This window comes from Erithacus rubecula, assembly GCF_903797595.1.
Source record: "Erithacus rubecula genome assembly, chromosome: 1".
NCBI classification, from domain to species: Eukaryota; Metazoa; Chordata; class Aves; order Passeriformes; family Muscicapidae; genus Erithacus; species Erithacus rubecula.
In genome coordinates, this window is record NC_136658.1 from 73313096 (window position 1) to 73326709 (window position 13614).

The 13614-nt window shown below is 34.2% G+C and overlaps 1 protein-coding gene across 8 annotated transcripts in view; it reads right to left on the minus strand.

The window, feature by feature from the left end:
* NBEA (neurobeachin) overlaps positions 1-13614 on the minus strand; it is a 451247-nt gene that overhangs the window by 272495 nt on the left and 165138 nt on the right. For all 8 annotated transcript variants that reach the window (XM_079333484.1, XM_079333487.1, XM_079333486.1 and 5 more), the window contains one exon: positions 5286-5724. In XM_079333484.1, the coding sequence (XP_079189610.1) occupies positions 5286-5724 (439 nt within the window). The remainder of the gene's footprint in view (positions 1-5285; positions 5725-13614) is intronic.

The window sequence follows — 13614 nt, forward strand, 5'->3', positions numbered from 1 at the left end:
AGAGCTAATACACCAAATTTTGGTTGACTTGAACCTATTCATAAATTTAGGATGATTTTTTTCCCCTAAACAGCTGAGGTGGTGATGAGCTTTCCCTTTGTCTTTTATTATATATACTAAATGAGTGACTAAGGCACTCTCCAGGAATACAGACAATGCAACTTCAGCCCTCTACTCTAACAGGATCTCAAACCACACCTTATTCTCTGGAGTGTATTTTTACTGCTACCTTAGAAAAATATATTCTAGAGAACCAGTCAAGTATTTTCTTTGGGCTGGTCTCCACTGCATAACGATACTGAAAATTATCTTAAATGAACTAGAATCAGATAGGTCCTTTAATTCCCACACTACTGATTATTTCATTTATATGTTCACACACTACTGTGACACCCAAAGTATGAGACCTGGCTGAATCTCACAAGCTGTCCACCTTTTCTAGCACCTGCCCCCAAGGTCCTTCTGTCAGGGAAGATAAAAAAAAAAAAAAAACCACAAAACTGCAAAAATCAAAACTAAAATACTTCAAAGATGTGTTCTCCAAAATATTCTCAAATATGTTCCTAAAGACTTCACTGACTAGTAAGCAAACTCATAATCTTCCAATTTATGAAATGATAATGGATTAAAAGGAAATCATATCTTTAATAGCAGAAAAAAAATCCTGATCTTTTAATTTCTAGGAACTCAAGATTTTCTGCTTATGGAAGCATTCTTCCCATTGAAATAATTCTAAGAACAGAAAAGAGATGGTAAATTACCTCAGTTTGAAGAAATAATGAGACATAAAACCACAAGCACTCTCAATTTCAATAGTAGGATGCATGTAAATCTCTACTAGAAAAAAGTAAAGAGGAACAAGTGTAAGCTTCAAAATGCAATACTGAGTAGAATCACAAACAAATTCAAAAACCATAATGATGTAGGTTGCATCTAGTGGAACCAATGCAAATTGACAAAAAAAAAAAAAAAAGAAACGAGAAATCCCCAAACCCTAAAAATCAATAAGAGGGACTGAATTTTGTCAGACAAAAGATGAGAAGGCAAAAAGGAATTATTGGTGAGTTATGCTCCATTAGTTGCAAATCTAGGTGAAATAACCCTTTGTGTTTGCTTCTAAAAATGTCAACCTGGATGCCATTTTCAAGAAATTCAGTCTGACGTTAAAAGACATGTCATAACTTTGAGGATCCAGGCTCCTGTGTCCCAGAAATCTGTTTATATAGCTCATAATGTAATTACAGCTACCTTAAGACAGATGAGGCAGAAGGCAGCAATATATTGAAAACTAATTGAAAAATGCAGTTGTCCAGAAGCACTTGTGGGGAAGAGGTCTCTGAAAAGCTGCTCAAAGCTTCAGAGTTTGAAGTGAAATTTTTGATGTTGTCACTCTCAATCTATTGAAGAGCTGACAGACAATCAAACCCGTCTGGCTGCCTGGCAGCTCATTTTGCTGGCAGGTGGCAAACAATTAGACACACCAATTTGTGCCTCCTGATGACATTAAAGCATGAAACTAAGTTGTATGCAGGGCCTAGTGATTTGTGTGAAAGCATTTCAAAAATAATACTCTTTGCCGTGGCAACTCATTTCAGACTGCCACCTCCCATTACGGCTTTGAGTGGTGAAGACGACAGACTTGAGTTACGTGCGGCGCAAGGCGCTTCTGTTCAATCCGTCATCAGCGCCCCCCGAGACCTCAATCCCCTCCTTTCATCAATATCACCTCATCATTTACATCTGATAGCACTTGAACTGCTGCATACATTAGCTGCACACTGCTCCCATTTGATAAAACATGCTGGGCACTTTTTCTGCTTTTATGTTTCGTTTATAACTGCGCAAATTCCACGGGAGAATGCGCGGGAGCCTGTTACAAAATGACTCTTATGGACACATCAGCAATGTACAATTAAAAGAACACGTAGAGCAAAACACATCATATTAAATGCTAAAATATAGTTCTCAATTTCAATTCTATTCACAGGAGTTCACTTTACATGGTACTTACCTTCATCTGTGATCATAATTCAAGAAATTTACCTCAACTGTTATTTTGCTAAGCACTCAGATATCCAAATGCAAAAAAAAAAAAAAGAAAAAAATCTAGCCTACAAGGACTAGCTTCAGATTAATGTGCAAAATTCATTTCTCTAACCTAGATTTGCTTATAAATATGGAATCACTGTGCTTATTTTGTAAAACCTGAAACAAATAGAACCTGACAAAACAATACACTCCATTGCTCATGGTTCTCCCCAGAGACAATACAGATGACCAACAGCCACATTACTCAGTGAAGTACCAAAAGCTGCATAAACTACAGCAACATAAGAGCCTACAGAAATATGATTTACAGGCATAGTTTTAGCTTTAAAAAAAAACCAATCCAAAAGCAGTTTCTCTTATTTAATTGTTATTTTATATTATTTTCACAATTTCATTTACATGAGTAGGTATAGAAAGATAACCCTGCTGTAACTTTTTTCAGTTTTTCAATAGTTATTGGGATACTACAGGAAATAAAAATGTTCAGAAATCACCATTAGGTAAACTTCATGCTGCTCTCTCCATAACTACTTAAATTTGTTCATTATTATTTCAATATACTATTTAAGGTTTTTTCCCCCTAACCCATGTTTCATCCCCCATGAAAAGTTATAGGGTCAGAATCTGAATCTGCTCCCTCTTCCTAATTTGGAAAGTGACACCATCACCAGCCATAATTTGCCTCCAAAAATTGTCCCAGTGGTCAAGTAAGAACTCTGGCAATAGGAAAAATCTGCACAGAGGAATACTTGCTTGAATAGTGGGCATCATTCAATAATGCAGCCATGAGTGGAACCAGACAGTTGAGGTCTCATAGGCTAAGAATATCTGTATTTTCATCAAAATGCCCACAGTTCAAAAGGATTTGTTGAGTTGGATAAAAGAATGTAACATATCCTAATCTGCAGGACTTGCCTGAACTTGTCATTTTTCCCTTCATAGCTGTTATACTACAAGTCATCATCTACCTCACTCACCAAAATCAGACAGCAGGGTCATTTATTTAAGAGAAGAAAAAAAACCAAAACATCAAAAATTATATAAAAGTGAATTCTTCTGCCTAAACTTCAACCATTTCTTTTTTATTTTTTTTTCTTTTTTATGAAGAAGTGAATAATTCCAAAGGCTGACAAGTACAATGTATGTTATCAAAATACAAACACAGTGGTGCACTTTGTACAGGAAATAATGAAATTTGGTTGGCAGGGTAACAGGTCAGGGGAAAAACAACCCCCTAAACTCAAACTCACTAGCTGCTAAACTTATTAAGTATGAAATATCTATCAAAACTTATAAACTCTAGACATGAGGCACCTCTTAAATCATTCCATAATTTTATGTTTATCTACTACTTCTCATGATGTTCAAAAGGTACAAGCAGACACATTGTTGCAAGAACAATTAAATGGAGGTGCTCGCATTAAATAACGTTATGACAATCAACTTCAAGCCCCTGGAGTTTTTAATGCTTTCTTATAGAGCTATAATTTAGAAGTGCACAGTGAAATTCATGTCTTCAATCACCTTGATGTCAAGTTCCCTCTAACAATGACAAAGACATTTCATGAGGTGATATACTCCTTTTTAATTCAGCTCACTGGTATTTTGTGAATCAACTACAACTCTCAGAATGAAATATTTTTCTTATTAACCCAGGGAGAAATTTGGATAAAGTAACCTTTCTGGTGATTACAGTTAAGGTATGATTATTTCTACAAGCAGCACAACGTTTCATACTGCTTAATGTACAAGAGCATATTCTAGAATACGGTGGTTCCTCACAGAGGATAAGGAAAAAATGTACAGTATATACTATCCTAACTGTATATTAGGAAAAAAATATTTTTCACCTCATATTAAAATCAATTTAAAGTAAAAATATGCAGATTGATGAACTAAAAACAAAAAAAAAATAAATAAACTTAATGAAAAAGTTCTTAAAAGAGCTTTTTCTAGAAAAGTCCTAAAATATTATTAGAAAGAGATCTACTAATTGCTTCAAAAGTATTTTCGCTTTACCTGCCTTGATAAAACCATCTTTCTTACAACAGGCACGATACAATTGTTAATTGAATTATTTCAGAAAAGCAGCCTCATAGCATACAGAGAGAGACAAAAAGCCATCAGATTTTTTATGGGCCTCCAAATGGAAAAGCACTTCACTTCTATTCTAAAATTCTGACATATCTTCTTGCACTTTACTGTTTATGTTATGTTGAAAATATTGCATATTATTTTTCTTAAGACTTAATGAAGATATTTATGATATTTTTTCAGGTTTTCTGTGAATATGGATTTTTAGATTTTTTTCCCCTCATAAATCAGAATATAACTCTTTTCTACATTAATTTTTTAAATTTCCTTCAGTATTTTACTTCCTGTCCCTGCCTGATAAACTAATACAGTTTTAAGCCTTCAAGACATGTCTTAAATTATCTTTAAGTCTTGATTCCATTTTTAACAGTTTAAATTTTTTTTAATGAAGAAACTTAAAAGATGGAAAATAAAACCACATCAACATTCACAAGACTTACTTCTAAACTCACAATGGTCTAAACTTCTGGAAGGATGCTGAGAATTGCACAATAGTACAATTTCTTTATTCAGGCTAACTGAGAGGGACTGGACATTTAAAGGCAAGTATATTAAAGAAACTAGGAAGATACAGCCCAAGGAAAAAAACAAAAGATTCTGTGGAAAAGTTCATAAGTTTAGTTTTAAGCACTAACTTCTGAGCTTTAACAACTTCTATTGCTTAAAGACCTAAAAGGAAACTGGTTTCTACCATGACCAAGCAAACAATTTGCCATGGTCAAAGCATTTCAGTACCAGAAAACAGTTCAATGATGGATCCAATTAAGATTTAAGCCTTTGAAAGAATATTCAACTGAATTTCTGCGCAATCTGTTCTATATCAGCAGATATTACCCCTCCTCTTTCTCCCTAAAATGCTGTTTTAAAGGGAAAAAAAGGTTTTATTGCACGTATATTTCTTTGCAACAGGCTTGTTTTCCAAGTACTTCATAGAGTTTTATTCACTGTTAACAGAGAAAAGCAAGGGGAATTACTTTTGTCTATACTACAGGGTCTGTTGGTAATGCAGAAAGGGAGACACAGTGCAGCTGTTTTTAACATACTCTAATACAAACCGATTGTAGAATGGCCTTCTTGAAGAAATAAAAGCCCTTCAAACTTCTGAATTACATCAATATAAAATAATGAGCCCAACCATGTACCTGTCAAATGAGTGAAACTGCATGGGAAGAATAGCCTGAGCTTCTCTCTTCAGTGCAGGATCTGGGTAAGGGATTGGATCCGGGCCACATTCTGCAATTTCAACAGGGGCTGCCACAAGACTTTTCAGTATTTCTTTGACATTGATGCCTTTGCTTTGGCTGATACTGGATATTGATGATGCAGGTTTCAGAATTTCACTGGGGCTTTCTGTTAAGCTCTCCTGAGATTTCTTCACTTCTGAAGACAAAGTAGACAACAGCTCACTCATAGCATCAGGACCTGTGCTGGTCTCCAAGTCTGTCCCATTCAAAATATTGGGCATCTGTTCATCTCCAATTCCAGAATCTGTATGAGGAATAGAACTTTCCAGCTGAATATCTTCAACGGGTGTTGGTGTTTCTTTATCTTTGATATTTTCTGGAAATACAGTTGGTGTTTCTGCAGCGAAATACAGATTATGAACAAAATTTAGGTTGATATTTTCCTCTAAAAATATGATCATAAAGTTTTATATTACAGAGATGTGTTAGAAAGACCAAAGTCATGGTATTTTAAAACTTAAAAACTCATTCTACGTACAAAACATTTTACCTTCAAAAGCTGTTTGGCATACAGACAGACTTGGAAGAGGGAGCCCAAAATTGCATTATACAAGTCAGTGACATTTAGAAACTACAGTCCACTACTCACACAGTAATCAAACAAAATACTGCCAGCAAAAAAAACCATTAAAAATTATAATCTATCAACTGAAGAACTGTATGATCCTTGAGCCTACTAGAAGAGAAAATTGCAATCACTTATGCTTTCAGATTACTGTAAAATTTAGTCTTTTGTATTGCTGTTATCAAATATTAAGCTTGCATTCAAAAGAAAACTGCTTGACAATTTGTCTGCTTTGTGTTTTGTTTAAAGAGTGTATTACACACATTTCTACACACATACCATTGCATTGAATACAGATTAATTTATACATGAAAGAAAAAAAGAAGTGTTACTCTTGATTTTTTAGATGCATCTCCTTTCACCACAAAAGGTAAAATTCTGTAATTGAGGAAAAATTAATAAACAAAATAAATACAGCTTCATAGAGATAGGCAAGTGAAATCTGTTGAGTTTGGAACATTTCCAGATCGAAAAGGATTCTACAACATCTTGTAACCGAGAAGACCATACCCCTATTAATTACTTCAGTGAAACACAAAATTTTTATTAAATAAGAAAAATTTGCTATGCTTAGACAAAAGTAAGCTAGAGTTGTGAGTAACCTATATATTCATACTTTTGGTTACAGAAAAACAAACTGTGGCTGTTTTTATTGACAAAATGCTTTTTTAGTTTACTTTAAAACTACATTATTTTCATTAGGTTACTTGTGTTGATTATAAAATTTACCTGTCCTATGTACAAAATAAGAACATTCTTTTAATGGCTCGAATAGAGTAGTTTAGATATTATGGGAAATATTTTATTATGTATTTGAATGAAGCTCTGTTACCAAAAAAAACTCCCCATGCTTCTGAAATGTAACTTTAATAACAATCTCATAACTCGCCATCAAATTTTTGGTGCAGTCAGGTAAAAAAGTGTTTTTAGCATATGGGCATAAATGTGGGTATATGCATGTGCACATAAAAAAAAAATCTGTAAGAGATTATTTATGTGTTTGAGCTAATGGTCATGTAAACCTCTGCATATGTACAAGTATTCAGAAAGAACAGAAGAGGCTTTTAAAAAGATGAAGCAGAACCACCCATTATAAAGGAGCATTGTTTTCTTCTTTTAACAGCCATAAACACTGAAGCCACTTCCTCCTCCTTTTTCTCTTAAGTGCCTTAAAAACATCTTATCAAATAGATATGAGCTCTTCTCTGAGAAGCAGGAAGTAGAAACTGGATTTATGAGCTGCATCAAATGCATTTAGCATCTGCCAGGTCAGGAAGCAGAAAGATCAGTATCTACTTAGTACTGCCTATATTTGGCACAGAAAGACATCTGATCCACAGAATGATCCTAATGAATTTTCTGCTTGTCTCTTTAAGGGAGAGGGGAAGGGAAGGGAAGATTAGTACTGGACAGCCAGTAAAGCAGGTTGTTGCCCATGAAATGTATGGTGAATAAAATGGCATAAGGCTCTATTATTATGTAAATGAAAAGAGGGCACTGAAAAAAAATGATGGTCCACTCCACAGTGAAGTTAGGTTACACCCAACCTCAATTTTCATTAAGATCCACAATGCTGAACAGAAAACTAAAGACAGAAAACCTGACAGAAATACAGTTGTGGAAAGTTAGATACCTTGAGTAAACCAGAAGAAAGATTTTAACACATTTTAATAATGAACTGACTACAAACCAATTTTGAAAGAAACATCCATGATATTACTGGTATAGTAGCAGGCACTTTTGCCAAACAGATGACTAGAGATAGTAATACATCACTGGACAAAACCATACAAGGCTTCTCTTTCTAAGAGACAGGAAAAATAATTCTGGACAACTGCAATCCTTCACAAGATAAAAAGATTTCAGGATTTATTTTGGAATAAAGGATAGTAATGGAACACAAGATGATAGATTAAAAAATGGCTTTCTTAAAAGAGCTTTTTAAATACTTATAGTCAGAGAAAGCAAGGGTCAATGTAGTAAATCCAGTAAAGCTGGAGTTGTCACAACAGATTGTATTTTTGTCATGAGACGCTGGAAATAACTAGAATGGGGGAAAATAAACTGGCTAAGAAGGAGCCATCATTACTTTCAAAAAAAAAAGAAAAACCCATCAGCCTGAGAGAAACTACCACAGAAGCTATTTTGTTCAAATTTTTAATAAAGATTTCAGGTAGAAATATTGTGGTGAAATTTGCTGATGAAAATATTATGAGGTACAACTGACAGTCACAGAAGCACGATTATAACTGTAATGCCATCTGTATATGGCAGAACTGAAAATTACATTTAATTGTGAAAAGCTTTGTATCTACTGAAGATTACAGAGCTTCCCATTATAGCTGGAATTCATCTTCTATAAATGACTGAAGAGAAGGACTTGGGTACAGCAATTACTAGGTAACTATTTAGTTACCAACACAGTACTCTCATGGAAAAGTCAAATGTAGCTCCAAACTTTAGTGAATAAATAGTTCCTGCAACAGCTAAACATTAACATCATTACAGAAGGCTCTGGAAGGATTCATTATGAAATACTGTGTATGCATTTATATTTGAGAAATGTGGAAGTTTCACTATGGAGATATACAGCAATTTACTGTTGCAGAAAACAGTTTGACACAGTCTGGCCAAACTAACACAAAGAAGTTATTTAAAAAAAAAAGAAAAAAAAAAAAAAGGAATGGCAGGGTAGGCATGAAAGAAACAGTGCAAACTCCAACAAACTTTAGTTTGGAAAGTGACAGTCATCAATACATAATTAAGGTTATGGAAAAGCTTTCCAATCAGTGTAGCAAGTTAAAAAAAATAGAACTAATTTTGAGATGCTATAAATAGGACTGTAATTAATTAGTCATCAGGTGACTTGCAAATCTTTGTTCCCAAATGAAAATTAAATGCTGAGAGGCCTGCATCATTTGACACTAAAATTGGAAATAAAATTATCTTTGTGGACATAAAATTTCAATGTGGCATACTATAAAATACATAATGCTAACTGAAAGGTTTTAGGGCAAAAATATCAAATTGAGTTATTCTATATTCAGGCAATTGTATGGATACTTGATTTCCACAAAAATTGGATTTGTGTCTTTACTTTTCTTGCTGCATCTCCAATAGCTAATATAAATATGCTGCTCTAAGCCAATTCAGCTCAGTCTGATTAATCACTAAGAATAACAATATCTAAAAACTACTAAGTTGAGTGCATTAACTCAAATTTTTAAAACATCAAACAAGGTAAATTAATAAGGGTTTAAAAGGTTCAATTTAGTTTTTGTGTCTTAAGAAAAAATAAATTCAGAACTGGTAAGATTCTTAACTGCCTTTCAGATAAGAATCCTAGCAAATTAGGATGTGTTAAATCCACATAAATATGTCTGAAAAGGTGTATTACAAGACCTTCTTATTACTAGTATTATTTCAGGTAACCCATCCAGTTTTAGTTATAAAACTGCATATCCCTAAGTTTGTTCCATACTCTTTCACACCATGTCCAAGTACTTCTGTTGCCTTCTGAATGCAGAAATAAATACTGCTTCATAAAATTATTTAGAAAAATATTAAACCAGAAACATCTATTATTTTATAAAAATCCTAAGTACTTAAAGCAGCAAAATGGTAAACATGAGCAGAAGCAAAGCTGCACCTGATTGCATCTGTCTACGTTCTAACACTGTGACAGTGAGACACTAAATTTTCAGCAAACCTCATCAGTTTTCTACAGCACAAGGCCATGTCATTAGACAAAGCAGAATCATTACTAGATCTAGTGATCTTAACCCTGTCAGAAACAGGCAGTTGGAAGCCAGATGCCTCCTTCTTACTGTTTTTCATTCTAACTAATGAGTTCATCTACTACATTATGGGAAAAATATGGGCCTAAGTTAACTAAATGACATATTGTATATCTGGTGACCTCATCCGTCACGCTCCTTCCCTAAAATATCTTGTTTGCTTGTGATTTATGAAGTGTATTGTAATTGTTTTAACCTACTGAGTTGCCTAAACAGCTCTTGCACTGCTTCCATATGGCTAAAAAATACAACCTGCATTCCTCCTGTTTATTAACCTAATAATGAGCCATTTTATATGTAAGATAAATACACACAATTTTGCCATTATAAAAAATGATGACAGAAATCAAACTTTAAATATTTCTTTACTTTTAAAAGATAGAAAACTTAAGTGTGATCTTCTTGTCTTTTTCATATTGTTAAACTCCCCTATTAGATAAAAATGTGCTGACATTTTTCAAAAGCAAGATGAATGAAATTATGTTTTTTTAATTGCCTACAATATGGCTGAAAAAGTATTGGGAAGTAATACTCTCCCAAATTATTGTCAAATTTCTGCTGCAAACAATAGACAGTGGAAGGATTTGGTCAATCTTGATGTAGGATGCCACCACCTTTGTATGCATTTGCACTGAAAAATTAGTGAGTTGTTATCTGCATAGACATCTTAAAGAACTGGTGATAACCTTAACAGTTGCCTTTTATCAACCCTTCATAGTTTTCTACATACTTCCAGAAACTGCACCCTACAAGCTGAAAATGCTTTTATTTGAAGTAGGCAGTGATATTACAGCTTCCTCCTTAGGTGGAAGAGTCAACTAACCAATTCCTAAACTCTAGGCCATAAAAAGAGCGTGGAAAAACTCTCCCCCCCAACATAGGTTCACTAATTTTCATGTGTAAGAGGCAGCATGATTAAGCTGAGATGAGAAACTAAGTATGGGAACAGAATAAAAGAATAATAAGGGTCTGATTGAAAAGTACATTGAGAGAAGCAAGAACATACTCGCAATAGAAATGTCACTGGAGGTTGAGGCACAACAGTGAGAAGAATCTCCCTAAAAGAGGCATCAAGATTGCAAGCTGCTCTCTATCTGCTGCTCAGGACATTCTCTTCTGCTGGCATTTCTATTTCTATGTCAAAGTTATATGCAGACCAGAGTAAAAATTCCCTGTATAGTCATCCTGATCGTGGCCCAACCATGTAGAATCCAATCCTTTTGGCAGCTTGGCTGGTATTAATCTTCATGTAACTATGCAAATAGGCATATATAGGCAAATTTGGTCATAACTCACTAATAGACTTCATGGGGTTCTGTTATTTCTGAGGCAAAGCAACATGAACACTGGCAAGAGAACTCATTTGCTATTCTAAAATACATTTAAACAAGTTTCTTTCTAAATTGTATTATTAAAATGTGAGGGAAAAGAGACTGGCTTAAGGTTACAATTTTTCAGTCTTTCATCTACCAAAACATTTGATAAATACAGCCTGCTTTTAGCTTGTACCTGTTATTTAGCCAACATATTTATCCAGGTTTCCAAAATTCCTGCCAGACCAAAGACTGTCCCTCCTTCTACAAGGACAGCAATGCAACTGCAGATTCAGTTGTCTAGCAGCAAGCCAGGTGGAAACAGAGAACATGCCATGGCAGCCTCTGGCTGGCAAGAGGAAAAGCCACAAGTAGGATACCTCAGGGCTCTTGAGGTGTGGCTGAGGGCAGAAGGAACACAGCTGAAAATGAAGGGACTCAGGAAGGTCAGATAGGAAATAATCTGGGGTGGGTTGTTAATTGGAAGGACACAGATATTGGTACAGGAAATTTAAGACAAAGAGGGTTGGGAATTTTCCTTATAGCCAGAGTGGATTTGTGAGGAGATGGGATGTAGCTGTCAACCAAGAAAAGCAGAGAGGCATTGAAATGGGAGAGAAATAGAGCAGGAGAGACTTAGAGGGGGAAAATCAAGATTGGGAAGTGCTTGAAGAGGACAGTTATCATCAGCCCTTGTTCACAGATGGACATGTGTAAGTGCACATCTTCTCGTTTTGCTCACTGGAAATTTCTTCTATGTGCTCAAATTCCTCAAAAAAATCTTATCATTTGTTTCTTTCCCTGCAGACATTAAGGCAGGCTCACTGGGTAGTTCTTTTACCTTGACCATAGAAAGGACATTTGAAGAGCCATTTATGACAGACACAACCTCGTGATCTGTTTAGACAATGTCTTTAATCTTCTTTATATTTCAAATGTCTTAATTCTTCTTTACTAATCAAAGGTCTTCCACTCAGTGTGGATGATGGATAGGACATCAGTCTGATTGATTACCTGGCTGCCACACAAAATGTCGGCAGTCTTAAACCAAAGCATTAACAAAATGTTAACTAAAAGGTACTTAAAAGATACAATTAAAAAAAGACAATGAATGGTCACACTAAAGAAGTATTAGCCTTAGAGTAAACCAGGTATTTACATTTTGAAACAAAACCTGAATAGAAGTTAGGAACGACATGGTAATATGTTGTTTTCTGTAGGTGAATTTCCATATTTTTTTCCAGTTTTATTTTTATTAATTTATTTTGTACTGTGTAAACTCAAAACCACAGAACTAAAAAAAATAAATCATTTTAGACAGCATCTAGAAAAAATATTTTATGATAATATCTGTATTTCTGATGCATGCTGAGAAAAAGGGTGGTTTCGTACTTAGACATTTTTTAGAAAAGAAATTTAAAAAAAATTTCTCATGTGGGTTACAGCATTCAGCAACAAAAGTTAACAGTGGAACATAAATATAGGCAACGAAACATTAAAACATTTTGGCTTAAGCACTACTTTTTAAAAAACTAAATTTAAAAAAAAACTTTTAAAACATCTGTAATTTGTACAAACAAATGACAATAAATACTGATGTTGCTTACAAAAATCCCTATTACAACTGCTTCATACATACATAATGATTGATCAATTAATAATTAAATATATGTGCAAACATCTCCTATGATGCCTTAACTAGCTGGTAAAAGGCAATAAACAATAAATTAAGATGCATTCATTACTATCTCATGATCTCCAAATGCATGTCTTTTCAGATGCAGTTGGAATATGGAGCATATATTTCATCAGAAGAACAGTATGATTATTTTGAGCAGCAGGCAGAATTTCCATAGAATTAGAATTTTATGATAATCATGATTATCATCCATGTTCCTTATAGCATTTTCCTTTCTTGGTAACATTTATACAACTGGATTTTGAGGAGGATGGAGATATGAGTTTTGTCAGCACTTCCTGAGGCACAAAATATTTTCATGGGCAAAGGAAATTGGTCCTTTAGTTAGACTGTTATCTTTATGCAAAATAGTTTAAAAATAATCAGGAAATATATGTACTACTACATTAGAAATACAAACAACAGTGTAGCCATGTAATTCCCAGAGTACTATATACCTAGGAGACCTGAAAAACTGGATACTTGTCTTCAAAGAAAAAGCTGTTTCTGCAATCTTTTAATATAGTTCGTTCTGTCAAGAAAAATAAATCAATAGCTTCCAGTCTATCTTCACCATATACCTTTAAGAAATCTATTAATTTACAGTGCATTGGGAAAAATACAGCCAGTGATAGCAAGGGAGTGGAAAAGTCAATCAATTTTTGATAGAAGTTTCTGATAACCTACATACTGATTTGCTTCACACAATATAAGCTGAATTGCACCATTGCCATGCTTTCATTTCTGAAACACTCCTGAATAATGCAAATGGAAACATCAATTTTCAACTGAAAATATTTATTCATCACTTGGTTAACATTAATTCTGTTCTCAGTAATTAACAGGATGACAGCTGAAGTGTAAAAAGATAAAA